This window comes from Mytilus galloprovincialis, chromosome 13, assembly GCF_965363235.1.
Source record: "Mytilus galloprovincialis chromosome 13, xbMytGall1.hap1.1, whole genome shotgun sequence".
Classification (NCBI taxonomy): domain Eukaryota; kingdom Metazoa; phylum Mollusca; class Bivalvia; order Mytilida; family Mytilidae; genus Mytilus; species Mytilus galloprovincialis.
In genome coordinates, this window is record NC_134850.1 from 50,696,547 (window position 1) to 50,720,130 (window position 23,584).

At 30.3% G+C, this 23,584-nt stretch overlaps 1 protein-coding gene across 2 annotated transcripts in view; it reads right to left on the minus strand.

Annotated features, from left to right (window-relative positions):
• The window catches only part of LOC143057161 (dynamin-like GTPase OPA1, mitochondrial), a 42,585-nt gene that overhangs the window by 15,435 nt on the left and 3,566 nt on the right, over nucleotides 1–23,584 (minus strand). Inside the window, exons 2-16 of one of the 2 annotated variants that reach the window (XM_076230409.1) lie at nucleotides 20,551–20,932; nucleotides 19,863–19,994; nucleotides 18,425–18,500; nucleotides 16,632–16,673; nucleotides 14,759–14,829; nucleotides 13,598–13,651; nucleotides 12,659–12,763; nucleotides 10,312–10,398; nucleotides 9,437–9,513; nucleotides 8,370–8,487; nucleotides 7,397–7,471; nucleotides 6,515–6,586; nucleotides 5,761–5,860; nucleotides 1,586–1,716; nucleotides 1,159–1,231 (exon numbers count right to left, since the gene is read on the minus strand). In XM_076230409.1, coding sequence (XP_076086524.1) covers nucleotides 1,159–1,231; nucleotides 1,586–1,716; nucleotides 5,761–5,860; nucleotides 6,515–6,586; nucleotides 7,397–7,471; nucleotides 8,370–8,487; nucleotides 9,437–9,513; nucleotides 10,312–10,398; nucleotides 12,659–12,763; nucleotides 13,598–13,651; nucleotides 14,759–14,829; nucleotides 16,632–16,673; nucleotides 18,425–18,500; nucleotides 19,863–19,994; nucleotides 20,551–20,932 — 1,595 coding nt within the window. The remainder of the gene's footprint in view (nucleotides 1–1,158; nucleotides 1,232–1,585; nucleotides 1,717–5,760; nucleotides 5,861–6,514; nucleotides 6,587–7,396; nucleotides 7,472–8,369; nucleotides 8,488–9,436; nucleotides 9,514–10,311; nucleotides 10,399–12,658; nucleotides 12,764–13,597; nucleotides 13,652–14,758; nucleotides 14,830–16,631; nucleotides 16,674–18,424; nucleotides 18,501–19,862; nucleotides 19,995–20,550; nucleotides 20,933–23,584) is intronic. The other variant, XM_076230411.1, reaches the window with a different exon arrangement.

Sequence of the window (23,584 nt, forward strand, 5' to 3'; positions counted from 1 at the left end):
CTTAACCATGACATAGAGTACAGCACATCAAAATGATTCTTAAACAGAGATATACTGATAGTAAAACAACTTTATAGAAAATATCACTGTAAAATTATAGTAGTTCCTATCAACTAAATTAAACAGAAAACCTAACATTGGGAAATGGTTATTTATAGTAAGTCACATAAGGGGGCAGGGCCTTAAAAAAAAGTCTTCAAACTGATATGTACTGATAGTAAAAAGTAAAATCACAAAAATACTGAACTCCAAGGAAAATTCAAAAAGGAAAGTCCCCAATCAAATGACAAAATCAAAAGTTCAAACACATCAAACGAATGGATAACAAATGTCATATTCCTCACTTGGTACAAGTAAAAAAACTTTATAGAAACTATCATTAATCTATCACTAGCGGTTTCTATCAAACAGACTTAAGCAGAAAATAATTCTTGATCCCAACAATGTCACTAGAAAAGCAAAACCTTTTGTGACAGACAAGACAAAAATTAAATATTTGGCAGATCTTACTAAATGTCTTATTTCTACTATTAGGAATTTCAATAAATTTAAAGTTTGATGCTGTATATTAAATTTGTTTTTTGTTTCTTGCTATGTACATTTGTTTTACATTATTCATGTTGACATCTTTAGTAGCTTGCAAAGTGGTATGGGGTTGCTCTTTGTTGAATTGCTTATTGGCAATCATACCACATATTTATATTTGTATATTAATGGCACTTTTGGACACACCATAGCTTTAAAATAAATTCAATATATAGAGAATATCCTATGGTGTTATCAATATCACATCTGTATCAACCTGAGACGCCAATGTAATCACTAGAGCTCTGTTTTGGTTGAGCGTTTTTACAATGTGTGATAATGAAAAAGTTATACCATATACTTTTTATTATATGCATTTACCTCAAGTACAACTAATTTAAATATTTTTCAAGAGACATGAAGAAATGTATATAAGATAAAGCCTTTTGTAACCATTATTGATATTGATTATGTGACATCATACAGATTAGGGGTTGGATAAAACCTTGACAACCATGACTGATATCGATATCATCACAGATTGCTGATACAGCAGGATCTTCATTGATTGTATTGCACATACAATTTACTTGTAATTACAAATACATATATAATAAAGTTGAATGAACTTACCTTTTCCAGTAACTACTGCAAAATAAGCCAATGCATTCATAGGGAACAATTGTCCTGCCAGTATTTGTTTAATCTGCAAAAAAGTCAAACATGGTACTAATTATCAACTTTTAAATACAAAATACTAACATTACAGGTACTGTAGATTCATTATCATTCAAATGCACATTTCAATGTGTTTGGAGAATGTAGGATTGTGAAAAACACATTATAAAGTATTCAAGAAAATGCAATTGTAAATCTAAATTAACTGATTCACAGTATATATTTTTGCCTCCTAAAATAATCATACTCAATGGTTCAAAATAGTTTTGGAACAAATCATGTACAACTGATGGAAAGTACCTTTATATAAATACAAAGGATAAAAAAAAAATCTGTTTGATATTTGAACAAAGACGGTCCTTATGAAAATCTTGTGTCTTACCCGCTCTGGCTTTACTAAGTTATTTTCCACCATATCAGCCTTGGTTAGAACAAATATTGTACGTTTGCCTTGTGGATCTGTCTCTCTAACAATGTCTGTAACATTACTTCTCTCTGCATCTAAAGACCCATCTGTAAATGTAAGAAAACCCTGCATTATCAGTTACTTTGATTAATCACCCAAAGCATTAAAATTTATGGGCAGCATTGGCAAGGCAAATACCTTAAGTTACAACATGGTCAGTTAATTGTTGAGTTTGAGCTTGATTTTGGTATCTTTTGCCTCTCTTTTTAAGGAGATCTAATAATAACTTTAAGGGCATTCGATACAGTTTCTTTGCACGACTTTAAGCGTTTGAATTCCCGCAAAACGTCACTTTTTGCCGGACGTAATGCATGTAATTTTACGTAATAAGAAACGTAATGTGGAATTTCGATGCTCCAATTTCTGTTTCTCCCGCATGCTAACTTCTACGCCATTAATATTAGTGCATTTGATTCTAACATGATAACAGTCTAATAACATCATAAGAAATAAAACAAATTACTGTTTCTTTGAGATCTTCAATAACATAATGTAAAGTGAGCAATCTCAAGACGACTGACCCTTTTGGTGTTACTAATATCATGCATGTCAATTATCATTTTTACTATCATTCATCATCCATGACATTTTATTGCAACACAGGAAACCAATGATATTTTAAAACTAATACCGAAAATGTAGGTACACACCACTAATATAAAAGAATAAAGTTCTTATTTCCTAAACGTTGCACTTACTTTATCTAACAAAAGGCAATAGCCAACAATATGTTTATACCCATATTTTTTTTTACAGGAAGTATTATGGTACACAAATGTCCGTCGTAAACATGGAACAGTATATTATCCAAATTTCATTAAACTGAACATGGTTGTTTTTTCAGTCATGATGGTCAAACGATCTGTTTAATTTTTGGTGAACTTTTTGAGGTACAGGACTTTGTAACTAAAACAGATTTTTTTTTCACAGTTCGCGCTGTAACTCAAAAACGATTTATGACTATTGCTTAAAAATTTACCGACACACTTCTTAGTTATATTAATCTGAAGATCTGTATATACTTTTTGAGGATGATTAAAAATTTGATTTTAGAGTTATTGAGTTTATGACAAAAAGTGGGAGTTTTTACATGTCGCGCCGTATCTCAGAAACTATTTATAATTATTGCATAAAACTTCACATACTTTTTAGTTAAATTTTTCTTAAGATCTGCATACTTTTTCGTGATGACTCTTTAATTCATTTTTGAGTTCTTGAATTTTTATTGAGCTTCAATTTGGGGATCATATGTGTTGTGATATACAAACTTACTATTGAGCAAGAATAATGAATGAGTCAAGATATACTTAGCATGACTTCCTGTACAACCCCCGTGTTATTTTAAAAACATGTATAATGTTTTTTTCATAACACGACGGGCGTATCATGCGCTCGTAGTGCAGCTGTTTATTTTGTTCTTTATATTTTTGTAAATATATTAGAGAAATGATGGAATGACAGCAAATACAATGCAATTAATTATTTCCAATATAATCAATGTTTCCAAATGGCATAACTCTTTTAAAGCATATGTGATATGCACTGATTTTCGAACGTATCCATGCGATATCAGTTTTATAAAAAGTTGGCAAGAATTGTTCACTTGAAAAATGTAATCAACCCGAAGGACCGGAAGGACAGACAGAGGAATTGACGTGCGATATTTTATGTACGTGCTATGGTGAAAAAAATAAGTTATTTACCAATAAAATTACGCTATGAGAGAAGGATTTTAATCGCAACTAATCCAATCGTTTTTGCCAAATCAAAAATTTCAAAGTTATAGTTTCATTGTTTGGACAAGAGCATTCTTTAAAAATGTAATCAACCCGAAGGACCGGAAGGACAGACAGAGGAATTGACGTGCGATATTTTATGTACGTGCTATGGTGAAAAAAATAAGTTATTTACCAATAAAATTACGCTATGAGAGAAGGATTTTAATCGCAACTAATCCAATCGTTTTTGCCAAATCAAAAATTTCAAAGTTATAGTTTCATTGTTTGGACAAGAGCATTCTTTAATAAATTGAAGATTCTCCTTTATAAGAGTTTGCTTTTGTTTTCTGACCACATAAAACAGAAGATGTTGTATAATTGCCAATGAGACAACTTTCAACAAGAGACAAACATGACACAGAAATTAACAACTATAGGGCACCGAACGGTCTTCAACAAAAGCTACAAAAGGTCACGAAATGACAATGTAAAACAATTCAAACGAAAAAAGTAGCAGCCTAATTGTATGTGCTGCAATTTATGTACAAAAAAAGAAGTTCCGTTTGCAGGATAATGCTGAGTTCACATGTAATTCGAATTTGATTCACATTAACTAATTTGAATTAGTTTAATTCCCATTCTAAATGTTTGCCGTCCTAACGTAAATTCTAATTCGAATTGCAATGCGCGTTAAATTTGATTTACTGTCCAAACGACGTGAACTTTTAATTCGTATCAACAAAAACGGATTTCTCAGTGATTAAAACGTGAATAAAAGGATTTTAAGAAATATTTGTAATGAAACAGCAGCCCACCAAACAAAACAAAACAAATCTAGAGGTCAACATACGGTATGAAATAATATACGAGTGTGTACCTGTATGTCAAGTTCTAAATTGCCGGATCTTTAATTTTAAAAGCCGTAAAAATTATCAACAGTCCGTTATAACTTTTCTTGAGATGTTTCCCACTTGGACCACAAACAGAAAGAGGTATTTGTTATTCACATGATTTTGTTTCCGGAAACAATATAACCAATTTATAGATAGTACTTTACAAGCAATATTTATAAATCTGAAAAATGTCGCTGGTAATTTGCAGAGATAACGTCGAAATTGTCTGCCAGCGACGTCGTGCACTTTAGCGCTAACGTTGAGGTTACAAAGGGGGGACGCAATTTTTAGGATAAATCATGGAATCAAGCATAGTGACCTATATTTTTTATTTGAGATTTGGAGAAAGCATGACAAAATGCAGTTTATGCAGAAAAATGATAAAAATGACATTTTCAGAAACAGATTTTTTTTATTTTAAAAAAATACCACTTTGAGCATCTGGTCTGCAATGTCAAGCAAGGCTTGAATAGTTGTATAGTTATTCGTGTAGTGATTTATTTTTTTTCCTTTTTGTCACTTATCACAGCTTCAGATTGAACCCAATCTTAATAATTTACGACGAAAAATATCTGCTCCAAAAAATTTATAACATTACCTAATTGTTTTACAAAATTGCACAAATCCCCAATTTTCAGCCTCAATTTTCTCGAAAACAAGCACGGCGACCTATGTTTTATTTTGTGTTTTATTTTATAACTCGCCAAGGCCTACAACATATTACAAAATTATAAAAAAAACATTTTATCGAGAAACTGTATTGGATGCCCTTACTCATTGAAATTATTTTTTTTTTTTTAAATTCAGTTGGCAAATTTGGAGTATTAATATAATGGCAAACAAGAATTTGTCCCCAGTACACGGATGCCCCATCCACAAAATCATTTTCTATGTTCAGTGGAACGTGAAAATGGGATAAAAACTCTAATTTGGCATTAAAATTAGAAAGAACATATCATAGGGGAACATGTGTACTATGTTTCAAGTTGATTGGACTTCAACTTCATCAAAAACTATATTGACCAAAAACTTTAACCTGAAGCAGGACGAACGGGCGAACAGACGGACGAACGAACAAATGGACGCACAAACCAGAAAACATAATGCCCATAAAAGGGACATAAAAATGGGACATAAAATGATGTCAAGGACAAGAAAAATCACAAAAACGCAGATATGCTAGTAAATGCATGATCATCAAATACCAGTTGAAACATTTTGTAACTGTTCTAGATTTTTTTTTTCCTTCTGAGGAATGTATATGGTTTAATAACTGGAGATTTTTCAAAATATGAAGCAATATTTTCAGTGATTTTGATTAACACATGACAATCGCAGAGATTCTACAAAATCACTAAAACTGCCATTTATTTTTAAGAAAGCTCCAAATATTTCATGGATTTAAAAAAAAAAAACTAACTTTAAAGATACACATAGTATGAACAAAAATAGTGTTATTAAATATATTTTATGACCATACCTTGTATACAAAGAATAATGGCATTAGGATTTTCCATATATGTCCTGACCATATCTTTTATATCTTCTCGTGTGTCCTTTGCCATTACAGACGTCTCAGTCTGAAGTAAAACAACCATACAAAAAAAGAATAATTTAATATATGCAAATGATTTTTTAACACAAACAAGAGGTATAAAGAGGCATCAACAATATTATATATAATATTTATATCATTATCATGGCAGCAAGTTTTTATTGGTATGAGGAATCTTTAACCTTCTGCCAGACAGCATCAAACCCTTGTCTGGAGTATTCATGTTCTTAATCATGTTGCTTCACTTTCCGACTCTCAAAATCTTTTAATCTATCTTATACTGTCTTAATTTTATATATTGGACTTAACATAGCCAACGAACGTAACAAGTTTAACAAATAAATTTACTTTATCTTTTGAACAACCAATCATACAAATAGCATTCCAGAATACAATTGATCTTTTGTTTCAAATACACTGATGTTTTATTATTGTATGTTGGAAACCAATTTTGCGGAATGAGCGGGTACAGTTAAAACACAAAATTAAAAGTTCACGAAAATGAAACACAAATTTTCTTAAGATGTGTACATATAGTCTTTGGAAAAACCACAAAAAATTAATTATCCAAGAATATTCAAGTTTTCCTTCATCCATGAAAACTGGTAACCACAAAAAATAAATGAATCCACATAATTAAAATAGCTTACTACGGTAAACCACATTAATGTCTACTTACAGAGATAATTCCAGGTAAATCTACAAGTACCATTCTCTGTATACCTGGACCTTTCACTGTCATTGATATACACTGAAAAATAATTATATGGTCATTTTAAAAACATTAAGGGGATTCTCATTCAATGGTTCTGGGGATTTGCAAACATTGTATTTTATGTTTTGTCCCCTTTAGTGAAAGCTTTTAGTAAGAAAAAAATCCAAATTATTTTTCACTTGTGCTCATAAAAAATCCAGGTGGGATATTAACTTCAAAAAATTTCTAGACCTTAATAAAACAAATACTCTAATGTGATATACATTGTGGCTTTGATGTTTATTTAATGTTGAAATAACTTACAAACCCTAAAAATGTTTTGTGATAAAAAAAATATCAATAAATCATTTATCAGCATCGTAACACAACACAATTTCAAGTGTAAATGATTTAGTTGCATATTTTTCTATAGGAATAAAAGGACAGCAATAACTGTCTATGCTTTATCTAAATTACCATATATTCCCCTCATTTTTACACTTAAAACATGAATACGACACAATATTTTTGATTTAAAAAAGACCATATGCTCCGAATTTCACTGTGTGCCACCTAAGTAAACATTCAAGTTTGTATTATCCTTTAAATGTAGGATTGAACTCTTAAGCTTATTGTTTGAGGAATTTCCAATGGCAGTAAAGATTAAGAACAGCAGTACAAAGTCTGTTTATCAAGGTACATGTATATCACAAAATATTTTCAATCTAGTCCCTCACCTGACGATGTATTTATTACATCTTTTTTAATAGTAATACGAAAATAATCAAATAAACAACTACAGTATCCTGTATAAAGAGGAATGATCACTAACTGAAGGACCAAACATAAGTAGAAAATTTAACCTACCTCCTTGCTGACAGTCTGTCCTTCCAGAACACTTTTTTTCATTCTCATTTCTACTTCACTGCGTAAATCTGCTAACTGTCAAAGAAAAAATAAACTATTCAATGATTGCTTAGAACATTTTTTACATGTCTTGTCATGCTTGGCATATATATAGCCAACTTGAAATTCAAGGTATAGGCAAACAGAGAGTAAGATTGTATAGATCCCACATATAAAGTTCTAATTACTGTCAAGAAGCTGACCAAATAAGAAGTCATTCTGTTGTGTAGGTCCTGAGAAGTGTGAATAAAATTAGCCTATTAAAAAATTCAAAGTAAACAGGAAGTAGGTGTTGAAAAAGTTTACACATTTAAATTTATCACTGTCATCACTACAGAATAAGAATTCATTCTGTTCAGTAATTCCTGAGAAAAGTAACAATATCATTTTTTTATTCATCACATTGAAATATTCAAAGTATTAGCAAACAGGAGCTAGTTTTTTGACAGATCTGAAAAGTGTTCAAACATTTTTACAAGTCAAGTAGTGATCAAACTAATAACTTCGAAGTTGACAGACTTGTGAGAACTGTAGATAGACCACTCATCATTAGAATAAACATTCAACTATTTTCTTGCATGCAAATTTCAGGCAAAGGTTTCAAGAATAGCAGTGTAATGAGCAATAGCAAAATTAAAACAACCAGTGGATAAATTAAAGTTACTGTAAACCAACTTATTTTGTGCAAGCTTTATAACACATTAAATTCTTATTGTCCAATATTGAAGCAATTTCTTACCATTACATGTATCTTTTCATAACAGGATTTTCATTTTCTTTAATAATTTTCACCAACCATGCCATAATTTTAACTAATTATTTCATATAATTGTTCAGACTATCTTTCTAAAATAATCACCACCAATCTGCCCTCAAATCAACCACCCCCACCCGTCAATCAATTCTGGAACATCCCTTATTTCAGTCTACTTACATCTGATTCTTTAGTAAGATCAAATTCTCTGCTCATGTCTTTAAATCCTGCTATATGGTATGGTCCTTCACTTAATGTAACTTTAACTGGAGAGCGTGTCATCATTTCGCCTGATCCTCTGTGAAAAATGAAGACATTTAAAAGGTCTAAATCATTGTACACAATATCTAGTCCCCCCTTATTTTAAGGAATTTGAAGTACATTTGTTAAGCATAGGAAACTTTCCATTTAGTTTCAATGTTGACATTAAGTAATAAAAATCAGTATTTTTTATTTTTTTAAGAAAAAAATACTGACATTGCATTTGCATTTTGATAAGAAAAACCTAGCTTTCTCCATATGAAACCAGTTGATGGAACTTTCTGTCTACCTACTATAGTTTAATAGATATTAGCTTTAGGTAAAAAGCAGAAATTGGTTGAGGTAACATGTATTTTGAAGCTACACTGGTTATTCCCTTTCATAAAAGACCCCAAAAATGTGACAAGAAATTTTTTTGTACAATGAGTGAGGTATAATTTATAATACTGGCTAACAGGAAGAGACTGCATGGCAGATGTGAAATTCAATACTCATTACAACTCAGAATAATAAAGCTGCATACACAAAATAAAATGATTTCATTCAGGACAAGAAAAGATTGGTGAAAATTTTCATTGTTAAATCAAAGCTGTAAAATTTCAAACAATGGTCAAGCAGGACGTGGCTGGACTGAAGATGTAAATTTTGCTTATTTGCTTCAACATAATTGAACTTGATCTGTGTATGTTGGTAATAAGTATTGTGTGTATGTTTCATAACATTTGGTTGAGGCAAAGTAAAGCTCTTGTATGGAAATGGCAAATTCATCAATTTCTCCATTTCTAAAGAGTCAAAACTTTAAAGGGTGAAAGTGATGCCACCCAATTTTGAACTGGGTTTAAACTATGACGACAGATACAGGAGGATAACAAGTGAAGAGTTAAAAGATCATTTGGCCATTTGGACCAGATGAGCTTAAAATAAAAAGCTCTTGTAAATTAATAACACTGATGTGATTATAATAGATACAAACACTTTTTATTTACCTGGGAAATATCCTAGCACCAGCTATCATTTCTAAAGTACTTGTTTTCCCAGAACTCTGATCTCCTACAACTACAACCTGTAATAGAATTTTACATTACATACATTATTCAAATAATAACAATACTGGATAAAAAAACACTTTATAGTTGTTAATGTCTGTGTCATTTTGGTCTCTTGTGGACAGTTGTCTCATTTGCAATCATACAACATTTTCTTTTTGATATTTATGTCAGTATTAAACAATAATTATGTGATAAGAAAATAGGAAAGGTTCACTTTTGGCAAAATATGCCTTAAATTTCAATTTTTACATAAAATATAAAAAAAAGACATTAATTTCGTTCTTAAATTGATCTTTTTCAAAAACATCCAGGTAAAACAAATCTGTACATGAGAAAACATTCTTGGCTCAAGTCAGCATATTTTCCAGATTTTGTGTCAAATAGAGGATATGTTTGTTAAAAAATGAATATCACTTCTATTTCTATGTGAAATTACTCCTTTAATTACCAAGACAGTATACTATATATATATAGCTACCTCATAATGTCTCACTGAATTTGATATATGTATTGACAGTGGACCATACATGATTGTCAATAAAAACAGTTAATACAGTCATTCAGTCATTCAATTTAAAAATGAAGAGGTTTCTTTTCTTTATGACACAAGAAAAGCACTTGTAGTGATAAATAAATTCATACAATTATTCAAAACACTTTTACTTGTTTGTGCTTTTTATTCTGAATTTGGACTTGAAGTTAAATTAATTCATGTGATCGATTAATATTGCCAGAGAAAACTTGTTTGAGTTATGTCCCCTTTACAATCAACACATGAAAAGGACATCATTCTGCACATTATTGATACCTACCCTCGGTAAGTAATCCTGTGTGTTGTATGTGGAATCATATCCTGATAATTCATCTAATACATCCGAGTACATATCTATTAAGGATTTCTGCAAAAATAAAGAAAATCCCAAAATCAATCAATTTTGACTAAAAAGGGATTTCTGAAAAACAAAGATATGAAGTTGAATTAATTTATGAACACCAAATATCTGAAATTTCCACATTACAAAGTATGAGCAGTATTTTTTTCCAAGACTAGGATTTGAGACTATGAAATAGTTTTGTTTTATTTTTTGAAGTTTCAGTTAAAAAATGTCTTATAAGTCAAGGGAGACAACAAAACTTAATATCGGGCATATTCATATCAAAAACAGAGAACACTGCTGAAGTCTATCCCAAAAATATCAGAAGATTTATCTAATTTACAGACTAAGACACTAAGTAGTGATTAAAAGCATGATTAGTAGCTATAATTTTACCCTCAATCTAAAATAGATGTTAAATATAATTCAAATGAAAAATCTTTTTTTTGCTTATTACTTCTCAAATATTAAACAAATATTTTTTTTTTTAAATATATGAATGTTTGAAAAAGACTAATATAGAGATAATATAACAAAAGTGTCTACCTACACCGAAATATAATATAGATCCGCTGTAAATATATAGCTCAAAACTTTTGCGATTGTAGTTTTTACTTGTGGTTATGAAGTCTAAAGTGTTATAAAAATCAGGATTATTATTTCATAACTCAAAAAACAAAATTTTGTAGTATATTTAATCCTATTTTGTGTAAGATATTCAAAAGACAAAGAGCAGTTTAATGCATAACTGGTTCCCTTCTTTTTACAAGATCAGGAAGGAAAAGTGCAAACTAGCCAACTTATGCATAGGTAGCAGGTCTGTGTTTACAGGCGATATCTTTTTGCGCCAAAAAGTAACTCATTTGCGCCACAACTTAATTGCGCCAATACCTCTTTTGCGCACCTAATTTTCAAAACTATAGGTATCATTTGCGCCAATAAAATAATCATCTAATAGCGCCAAGTTTATTTATATATAACAACTAAATGATTGACTAGGTACCAACAGCAAAAAATTCCTCTGACATTGTACACTGAAATTTAAAATTAGCCTTGCATCCTAATAAAATTATACCGCTTTCTGGATCGTTACACAATACAAAGTCATCACCTTTGTTTGTAACAACACCAATATCATCCAGTAGTCTGTGAAATTCTGCTCGATTTTTAGATTAAGCCGGACGCAGTTTTCTTCTCTCTCTATACATAGACTGACACACATATTTTAAATCTTTCTTTTCTAAATTTTCTTCTTCAATTTTGAAGATCTCTGAATTTATTATTTTTGAAGGTCGCTCTGACAACACATTGGTTGCTTTTCTTTTACACGCAGTTCTCAAAATTTGACGTTCTAATTTCTGGACACTGATAATGAAAACATTATATTTTATACTCGTGATAGTTGACTTGTATTTGCATTTTAATTTTAAGAATTTTTTTTTTATAGTCTCTCAAAACTCTTTATAGAGTGGCTCTTGTTGTTAACTTGTGTTTTAAAAAGCTGTATATTTTATATGTAACAAGTGGCGAGACTTTAATAAAGTATTTGTCTTGTCTTGTCTTGATATAGGTAAAACATGTACAGGTATGATATAGGTAACAAATATTAACAGGTAAATGTGGCGCAATTTCATTTCATTTATTGGCGCAATTAATACCATCAAAATAAAAGAGAGTGGCGCAATTAATATCTTTTCAAAACTGCAATTGGCGCAAATTGATTCTGCCCGTGTTTACATTCAGAAGAGAGATGCTTTATTTTTACACTCATATATGAAGTCTGATGTATCATACAGTATAATAGGAAAATTGACAAAACTTCTTAACTTACAAATTTAAATGGAATCTGGAAAAAAATGTTGTTTTATCAACTTAAGTACTAAAACACATGGAAGTGTTGGTGTCAGGGAACATCCTTAAATTATAATCAATTATTCAGAATAATCAAAGGATGTTCTGATTTGATAACTAGAAAGCAGATCAAACCTTTTCTCTTTACTTATATTTCAATGAATGTTTGTGTATGTCTGTTTCTGTTCCCAAGAATTTTTCAATTTAAGTTGATGTTTAAAGGTTCAATTTTCCTTTTAAAGCATAATTTCTGCTTATTTACCTCTCATTTGTTTAAAATATTATGCCCTTTGCTTTCTCCTTCAACCTCAACATCTGCAAATCGTAAACATGTTTTCACCTTTCAGTAAATAGAAACATAAGACTTTCTTTTGATGATGTTTCTTGTTTATCAATTCAATATAAAAATCTGTTATTTTTTCTTAAAACTTACCCTCCAATTGACTTTCTTTCCTGTTTTTTCTTCCCTCATTAACAATTGTTTCCTTAGGTCTTTATTCTCAGATTCTAGTCTTTCAACCTCTTTTTGATATCTCATCTACATGAAAATAACCATTAAGACATAATGTTGCTGTAACCATATTATTTGTACAGTAAATAAAGTAAATTAACAGACTGTATTTTCCTCATAACAAATAAGTATGAAGTGTACATTTTTTGGGGCATATATATTTTTCAGAAAGAACTAAATATATAAACTAGAAATATTCATCCTGTTTTGAGGTATTTGAATACATAACTCTTTAAAAAAATTCTCAATTTCATCTATCATATCATAAGCACATTTAAAGAAATATTAAAAAGCCTTATTCTAAACATACTAAAGTGAAGTTAATAACACAAACTTTTCTCATTGGCAATCATATCAAGTCTCCTTATTTCTATAATAATAATAATTAATCTGAAAATCATTTTGACCATTTTGAAAAAGTTCTAGGACATAACTCTAGTATAAAAATTGCTGAAACTGTAAAATTCAACCTTAATCTGCATTACATAGTAAAGTTTACTGTGAGCCACAACTAAATGCTCCTCCTATTTATTTAAATATTTTTTTGATTGCATGACAAATGTGTCAATGTAGGTATACTGAATAAAAAACAACCATCACCATCATTTACTGTGGTGTTATTATTATTTGTAGGGTATCCTTTCCTTGGATTTCAAGAGTATAAGTGAACCAGGAATTTAAATATTCAACACAGTACAAATTGTTTACAGGTTTGTAAGCAAAATATGACAAAACTACAAAATCCAATATACACAAAAATTCTATTGTTCCTCTGTCAACAAAAATGGGTACATACAAAAAATAAATTTATCTACGATAGATAGATTGCACAAATAAAGTCATATATATAGTAGGTTATACCTGTATATTCATCATCTCTTCTTGTATTTCTTCAATTTTTTCTTTTTCTGGATTCTGTAAGAAAAATAAAAGTATGGTAAAAGATATGGTCTTCTGAAACATCAATTACAACAAATTCATTTGAAATTTGTGGTTTCATTATTTTTAGTTGGATACCATTTTTTGAAAGTTGGGAACAATGAATTCCAATTTCAAACAAATTACAATTTTTTTTATAGATAATTAGGCAGACTTTGGCATAACCCAACTCAATTATACTTGAAAATGCAAGTTTTACTCAATCAATGAAAATAAGAACAAACAAAAATAAATGAATTCCAAGTAGATGTCTCATTAGCAATCATACTACACTTCCTTATTTTCATAGTAAAAAACATCATCATACGAAAAATATGTTCATGGAACAACATAGCTTGCTTGCATAAACACATCTCCATGTTTAGTGAAATATAATATCCTTACTTATGTGGGTGCTGCATAAAAATTGATATATGACTAATGTCTCCAACTGATTGAAAGCAAGATGTTTGCCAAAAACCAGACTCACTAGTATGTGGTCTCTTTAATTTGAAATATTCCCCTTTTCCATTCTCAATTTTATGAGAGTTTTTTTTGTATACTTTGAGTTTGCTAGTGCCATATATGTCTTTGTTGAATCTATTCATACTTTGTCTTGACTTGTGCCATGAAAGAATTTGCCAAATAAATGGTGTGGTCATTTGCACATATAGCTAAAGACATTATTCTTGAATAATCTGCATTTCAATTTATTGATGTTTTGATCCCTCAGCATGGGTTTTATTGTGGGAGAGGAAATTTCTGGTGACCAAATTTTTATGAAAATCCTTGTCAATAACTGTACCAATGGAAAGGAAAAGGTGAAAATATTCGAAATTGAAAATGTAAAACTGGTTTGCCTGTGTCAAGTGGCTCTACCTTAACTGTGTGCTGTTGGTAGTTTAGTATGTATGTTACCGTTTAGTCTACTACTTCAATGTACTTGTATGACAAGTTCTAAAGGGCCAAAATGTCATAAATAGATTCATATATTTTCTTATAACTTTAAAACAGTTTAAAAATCAGTCGAATATTTATCCCTAGGTCTTGAATACTGTGACTATATGAGTTGCAGGCAAGACAAAATCAGAAATTCTTAATTACCTTTTTAGCACTTTCATCATCAGATGATCTTCCAAATCCTATGATGGGTACAGAACGCCTTAAATCTAAATCTGAAAACAAAGATAATGTTTTAAAAGGTATGCTCACTTAAAAAAAACTTTGTATACAGTGTCATTACAGATGCCAATTTACAAACCATGGGCCCTTATAAAATGTATAAGAGTTTTATATATCCATAGAATTCCAACATCAGGGCAAAAATGATTCAAAACAAGCGTGAATATGTTTTTGCATCAAGTAATGGCAATATGATTAAAGAACCATTATTGATAAAAAAAAAATAAAGAGATATTAAAGTACTACACTGTAATTACATTTTAGAATTGAAACAGCATGCATGTGTTAAATAAGCAACCTCTTGTCATGAAATAAAATGCACAGGTCGAATACTTCTGCTATAATTTCTGTACGCCTATGCAATAACATATTTTTTTTACTGATAAATGTCACATTTTTGCTATTTTTGTATTATTGCAAAAAATTGCAACAAGATAGATTTTGAAAAAACAAAAAGTTTTGTTTTAAATTTTTAAAGCATTATTTTGTATGCAGCATTTCATTTAATTGTAATAATAAATCAAGATTTTTTACCATTGTTCACTAATCCCAATAATAAATGAATTCAAAAGTGTCTGATTTTACAGTACATCTTAACATTTTTTTATGCTTAAAATATCATTAGAAGCTTATTTTTCTGTTATATTTTATTTGCATAAGAGTACAATGTCAATGAACATGCAGTATATAAACATGCAAAGAGTCAAGATATCACTTGTGTGCAGAATTAACTTCAGGGAAACTTTTCTACTCTTAAATGTCCAAACTTGATTTTTGCATTTAAACAAGATTAAAAAAAAAGAATTTTGAGGCAGAGGAAAAATATCACAATACTAAAATGATAGGTTTGATAAAAATAAAATAAACTTTATTCACAAGTTTTTACAGTATCATTAAACAACAAATTGCAAAACATATTTCAACTTTTCTAGCAATACTAATAGAATAAGAATAAGACTATAAGTTGAAAATGAGTATTACGAACAAATATAACAAGCATTAAAGTTGTAAAGGACTGGAAATAATATTTATAAACAAACTTTTAAACATAAAAAAAACCATCATGAAATCCGTTAAAGAATACACTTTTTTCCGCCTGTAACAAATCGATATTGAAAGTACTTCAATACAGTTGGTACCATTTATAACTTTATTGTCATGATTGTGAATCAAAACAGGAATTCACATTTTCTAATGATGGGATACATGTATATGCAAAGTCTAAACACATGCTAAAGCAATGAATTCAAAAACCTATGAAGTAATGGCCTTACAAAAATTTAATCTTGAAAATTAAGGTAGAACACTTTTTAGATTGCGTCTGAACAGTAAGAACCTATTGAGAAACCATTGAAAGATTCAGATGAAGAAATTTAAATTTTCCTTCGTATTATTGTTGTTAAAAAAATAAAGACTTGTACTCATGCTTTTTACAATTCATCCTTTGTTCAAGAAAGAGGCTCTTTGTTCAAGGAAGAGGCTGTTGAAAATTTTAGCAAACAATATAAAAAAATCCATAATTCATTTTCTATAATCCAAACAATTTCGAAAAGTCTGTCGTGTTTCCACTTCAAATCAATGAGGTTTGACAAATTTGTAACATACTAAACCTGACCTACACATTTTTGAATCCATGCTTGACCCAGATTCCACATAAAACATTTTGATTTCAATTTCTTTCAAGATTTTAAAAAATCTCTTGAAAAGATCATGTAAAAAGATTTGATCAGTAAGAAGATAATATGTGTATACCCTTAATGTTTTTACAATAAATTGGACTGTTTATTCTACACACCTGTGAGATCTTGAGATGGATGAAGCAAAGCACCACTTGAACCTGACAAAATACAACAGTCACTATTAAGAATGAGTATACAGGGAACCATCTTTACCAGTCTATGCAAACCATCAATTATCAGAACATTTTCAGGGTTTCAGATTGCTAGATGAATATGATTGGTGACAAATTTGCTCCAGCACAAGTAACTAAAGTAAAGAAGGAAAGACTTTTCTCATAACAAAACTGATGTAGTGGTAATACAAATTACCATATGATCAGTCAATTTTGTAGAACTAATATCCTAAATTTAAATATAATATATATACCAGTATACAGGTTATACTATGTCTATATACATGTACATGATAGATATTGGGTAAATGTTTTTCAAACAAACCAAGTAAGCCAACCAGAGTTTTACTCTACACACATTAGGAAATTATCTCTAATATATGTTGAATTTCAAATGAATCAGGAAAATCCAAAAGGGACATTTCATTTCACATCAAATGTTTATGGATGATTTATCAGGATAAATTTGTAGTAAAATTTAAATACTTTAATTATTTATTAAGAATAAAGCAATTTCTAATATTGCATTTGAGTTGTTCGTTTTTTTCTTACTTTAGTTATTATGAACTGAAGGAAACCAAAGAAAAAGTATCAAATTCTACGGGAAAAAGTCATAACATCAACCTGGATGAAAACATGTTAGTATTTATGACCTTCTCCATGATGCTTTGATGAACAAATTTGTCCATGAATGAATCTTGTTAGTCAGTGGTTGTGCGTTTTTGTGATAATAAACATATATATGAAAACATATTTTAACCAATGTAAAATACTCTCGTAAGTAAAAGTAAACAAAATAAGAAATAGACAAATATGTTTTACATTATACATTGTAAGTGTATACTGCTCATTATGCATTTAATATCTAAATAATTTTATCACAATAACGGCAAAAAAAGAACAACTAATAACCTATTCAAAACAAACTGAAAAATTAAGTACATTGTACAACACTTATATATTACCAAATTCTTCAAAAGGTTCTGTTTGTTCAGGAAACAGATCTTCAGATTAGCAAATAACAATTTCGACAATAAACATGATAAATTCATATTTAATAAAATTTATAATTTTGAGAACTTCACTTGTCAAAATGCTTGTCTAAAATCTTAATAGAATTAACTCTGATGGTTTCTTAAATGTACAGTTCATTTTGGTTGAGTATATCATGGATGAAATAATATAAATCATTAAATTAAAAATTGGCTTTAGTTTGATTTTTGTTAAAGCTGTCCATAATAACTGATACCTAGTGATAAATAACACTTTTTGGCGTTAAGTGAGATACTTGCCATAAAAGGAAATTTTAGATCTCAATATGAATATTTTCATTCCTTATTGTATTTTCTATCTTTCTGAGGAGTCCAATAAACAACTTTGATTCCTCCTATTTCATGCAGTTGTCTTAATAAATTTGACATTTAAACGATTATGTTTTTGAATTAAAAAAAAAAAATCCAAACAAGGACCATCCCCTATTTGAATCCCAATAAATCCCTACTATTGCAATACAACTCTTACTGTATGTAATATACTCAAACTATTGAAGGCCATCTCTGGCTAATTTAAAGATATGCCCCAAAAAGTAAATATGTAATGGTATGAAACACTCATGGATGGATAATTGTCTTTCCCCTATTTTGCAGAAAAAAATCAAATTACAGTGATCTTAATTTTTCCATAAGCATATTGTGAAGTTGATAACAAATAATAACAAACCTTTAGCTATAACTTACTTGTGACTGCTAGTGAACTTTTACTGAGTAAATCCTTATAACCTTTTAGATCTGGTAGGTGACTTGTAAACCATCCCTGAAAAATAAAAAAGCTGGCACATTAAATACATGTGTTTATAGAAAAATAAACTAAAATATTAAAGGATCAAGTATTGCAAATACAATGTCAACTCTGTCACATGATAAAGATTTTCCAATTCATGATCTCTGTTGTAAATTATGTATATAAGTATCGCAGTGTTTTGACATTTTTTAAAAGAGTTTGGTTTTTTAGACAAATCTTTTTTAGCTTTTGTTTATTTATTCTACAGATGAATTGAAGACGCCATGCTTTTTTTGGTGAAACATGTCGACCAGAATAAACTCTTACCATGCGGTAATTGAAGGGTGTTCACTGTTTTTGTCTTCATTATTGTTTCATCTTACTATCTAGTGAAAGAAAACTGTGAATACCTTTTGGTAACCACCCACTATTACCACTTTAGGTGTTGGTTCACCTTGTTCATCATCTTCGCTAGCCAAGGGTTACGATCCATTCCCGTTCTCTTCACCCTTTGCGGATTGAGATAAAATTTCGGAGACACAAGATAAGGATTTTTATTGGTTGCAGTCGAATCTCGCTGCATCCAATCAAAAAGCGCCTATAACATGATCACGTGTAATTATAGAAAGTGTTTGTAAACAATTGCCACGTGTTTATTGTGCAACAAGTCTTTGCATTCTATAAACTTACGACTATATTTAGTGACAACTTGAATGTTTTTAATCAATAAGAAGTTCCTGTGTATGTTTCATGCACAGATGCATGAATGTTGACGTATATTTTCGTTTCTGGCTTTATCAAGTGTGTAGGTTCTAGACGCTACCGTTTTTTTTACCTCCAAATTGAAGAGTTCAAGTGCTACCATTGGTCAAGAATAATGTATTCGGAATGGGCTTGACTTTAATCTTCCGATAGATGGCGCAACATTGTTTTCACAAATGTTGGCTCAATCTGCCAAGGGTGAAGAGAACGGGAATGGATCGTAACCCTTGGCTAGCGAAAATGCTTGTTCATATTCAATCATACAGAAAAGTAAGAGCTTGACAGTTGGGAAGAATTGTTTACCATGTTTACACTGAACTGAACTAGATTCTTTTTATATATCATTCGAAACATTAGACCCTCAGTATGCTCAGTTTTAAACACTTGTAAACCAAATATCAGTTTAATATAAACAAAAGAGTACAGGAGCTAAAAAAAGTATGAAATTAAGAATTTTCAGCGTAAAAGTTAAAACCCCAAAAAACATTTCACATCTCAAGTCATGTATAGCACCTTATGGAAACATTCATTGTTTGGAGAAATTTACATGGGTAGACTAGACCACTGAAAAAAACGCATGGAAAACATGGTAAGTTTTGACTTCAATTATTGTGGAGTTTAAATGTTAGTAACCTTTTCTGGAAGATGAATACTCCTTAATGTTCGTAGGACATTATTTTTTACATGATCCAATGTTTCTGACTCTGGCAGATAATCTTTCATCCATTCTATATCTGGAATATACTGCTTCAACTCTTCATATTTCTAAAAAAAAAAAAAAAAATTACAAATCTAAATTCAATTGATGCAATGATAAGAGACAAATTAAAAACAAATTAATCAATTTTAAAACAACATTACAAAACATGTTGAAAATTAAAAAATATTTGTTTACACATACATGACATATCTTTTGAACTGTGTTTTCATAAAGTTTTTTTTTCTTAGTATCTATATAAAATAAAAACAGCATTTCAAAAGAAGACAGAACATGGAATAGACATGATAAGGGAAGAAAACAATTAAATTATCATTTGAGACATTACTATTTTTATAAATAAATATAAAATTTTGTCTTCAATAATTTGCATTTTTTGTGTTTACAGTACATAAATACTGTTGACATGTGTTACAGTTCATTTGCAGTTTTAGCTTTCATATATAGGTTTTCTACACTGGCAAAAATTCCACACATGTGTTTCACATGTGTGTCACATGCAAGTGAAAGAGACATTTCATGCCACGCATTTTAGGTACATGCGTGACACATGTGTGGCATTTTTGCCCTTGTATGAATAATTTACTGTATACATATATATACCTGGTTCAATACTACTCCTCCACCAGCTACTGTACCAAGTACAAAGTATCTGATCTTCAGAACTCTACCTACAGTCCTAGCTAATATTCCAATTTGTCTATGATTTAACACAATAACAGGTGCTCCAGTTATATTTAATGTTTTTAATGGTCTAGGTATCACATTATGAACAAAACGAATTTGTGGTAAGAATGTTTTAGAAACTTGACTACCACCACCATATCTGAATTGTTGTAGATTGTCATTCTTATACGCTTTACTCCTAATGTGTGTTGGATTGTAAGGAAATGTCGAGTTTAAACGACTGAAAACTGCAACAGACTTTGACTGTTTGAGTGCAATTCTTCTTGTAGCTATCTTTACACACTCATCACACAAAGGACTGAAAAACAAAAATAAAACACTTTTTAAACATAACATTATTACACTCTAAAGTACTGTCAATATTTTATTTACAATTTAAAGCACTGTCACACGCGAAATATAGTTGTATGTAATGTCATGAAAGCTCTTCATAGGGCCCTTTAATTGGAAATAAAATATTCTTATTCTTATAGCATTCAGGGGCGGATTCAGGATTTTGGAAAGGGGGACATAGTTTCTAAAGATCGGCGAGTGGAACGAGGCGAAAAATTACGGGGACCTTTTTGGGGCTAAAAACATAAAATAAGTGTAATATGCACTTTTAAACGGTTCCTGGCGTATGGCATGTATATTTTGTAGTTGCTGTTAAGTGTAAGGGTTGGACATTTTCGATGCTGTATTCTCTCTTTTAATTGCATGTCTATCATAAAATGATAGTATGGATCCAAAGCTATGAACTGATTAATTTGATGTGAGACTTGTTAATAAAAAATGGGCATTAAAAATTCTCACCGTTTTGTTGTAAGTTAAGTTATCATAACCTCACAGATTTCTTGTTGTTAACAAAATATACGCCGGGATATTCAATGAAATTTCCAATACGGCTGGCACCAGGTAAAAAGACAAACAAGCAATTTCTTATCCAAATGATTGGTTGATATGTTTCAACCAACAAATTTAAGGGAAGTGAGGGGTTTCAAATCAACCAAAGGCTACGAATGAGTCTGAAATGACAACGAGTTTATGAATGACGGTCGAAAAATGGAGACATAAAGGCAACACCCACCAGGCAGCTTGAAGTCTGGTCTTGAAAAAAGTATTTAGTAAATAAGTTTGGCGAAACAGAAATTCCGGTCAGATATGCAAACCCCTGCCACAAAAAAAAAATATGCCCGTTTTTATTCATCATGTTCATTTAATGCTTAATAATTCTGTTAATTGGAAATTTTTGTTTCTAATAGCAAAAACAGTGGACAATTAGATTATTGTTTTCAATCCAGATACAGCCAGAATTTTTGTTTAAGGCAAACATCAGAGTTATTTTTTTTCTCTCAAATTTCTCAGACTGTCTCCTCAAATCAAATGGTTTGTACCTTAGACTTTAAATATATCTAGAGCGTATACTGACTGGGGATCATTATTCAGCTATGTTATTTTAAAATAGACTGGGCGTTCAGGGTTAAACATGTTTTCGTAGGTAAATAATATTGCTGTGGAACTTTTTTTCATGAGAGTGTAATAGTCTATAGAGTGTTTGGTGGAATAGTGAAATAGAAGTTTAAGTTAATAAGTTCTTGCTCAATTATGTATGGCTTTGAAGGTGTCAAGATTGTCATCCTCAGCCTAAGCAATGTCTTACTGTACTTTGAATTTCAAAATGACTACGCAACGTTTTTTTCGACGAACTGGTCAACTCCACCATAGAGAATCACATGACTTTAACAATCAGTAAATTCTAGCATAAAATATCTTTATACATGTAAGTAAAGAATTGTTGCATAAAAATTAAATACAGTACACGTGAAATGGCAAAGTTCACGAAGTCTAGTTTAATTATTTAATTAATCATTTTACAAAAACAAAAAAAAAGCCAGAGCAAAAGTGGGGGGGGGGTATATGCCCTCTACGCCCCCCCCCCCCCCCCCTCTGGATCCGCCACTGGTATTTATAGAAAGTAACAAAATTAAATAAATAGATATAAGAAGATGTGGTATGAGTGCCAATGGGACAACTCTCTATCCAAGTCACAATTTATAAATTTTTAAGTAAACCATTATAGGCTTTGAGAAACTATCTATAGCTCATGTGTAGCTAGGTAATAATAATAATGATCAGGTGAAACATCTTCTAAAATATACACATTAACACACAACGAGGAAAGAAATAGAAAGTTGATATTTTTATGTTTTTATCGGATGGAGAATTATATAAAAGTGCTACCATCAGGGGTTAATATACATCAATACATGTAGAGTCAACCAAACAAATATTTTTATTAGGATTATATTTCACGAAGTATTACAGCATTTACTTTGGTTCCATTTAAAGCTACTTTTTTTCATTTTATGTGGTGAAGTTTAACATGAATATTATTATATTCATACAACCATGACAACGGGTGTTGTGCACTTTAAGTGTTCTTTTGTTATTATCTGATGGGACATGTTTTCTAAAAGTGAGGAGGAGTATTTAGACTTTATAGGTTTTCAGAATGAATAATATCTTATGTATTAGTTGGTAATTTTCTAATGGCATGTGTTTTTTAATATCCTTTTTGAAAATTAGAGCATGCTACTTATGAAAAAACTCTAATACATTTTTTTATATTTGGTTGTTTTATTTGTGGAGTTACTACATGTACTAACAGTGTGTGAATAACTTGGAACTTTAATAGTAATTTCATTTCGCTGGTAAGTCTGCTTAATTCATTTCAATAATGTAACATCAACAGACTAACCAGTTAGCTTTGCTTATAAATCACACTATCTAAGAGGGTATGTTGCAGGTTTTGTTTCAATGGGATTGATCTCTTTTTCTATCAGTGAAGCTAGTACAATGTATTAGCATTCTTAACATAAATACTACATGTATTAGTGGTGAAGTTTTTGTGTAGGAATTCACAAGTATTCATCTTCTTTTCTTCAGTCAGGAAAATATATTGGTTTTAGTG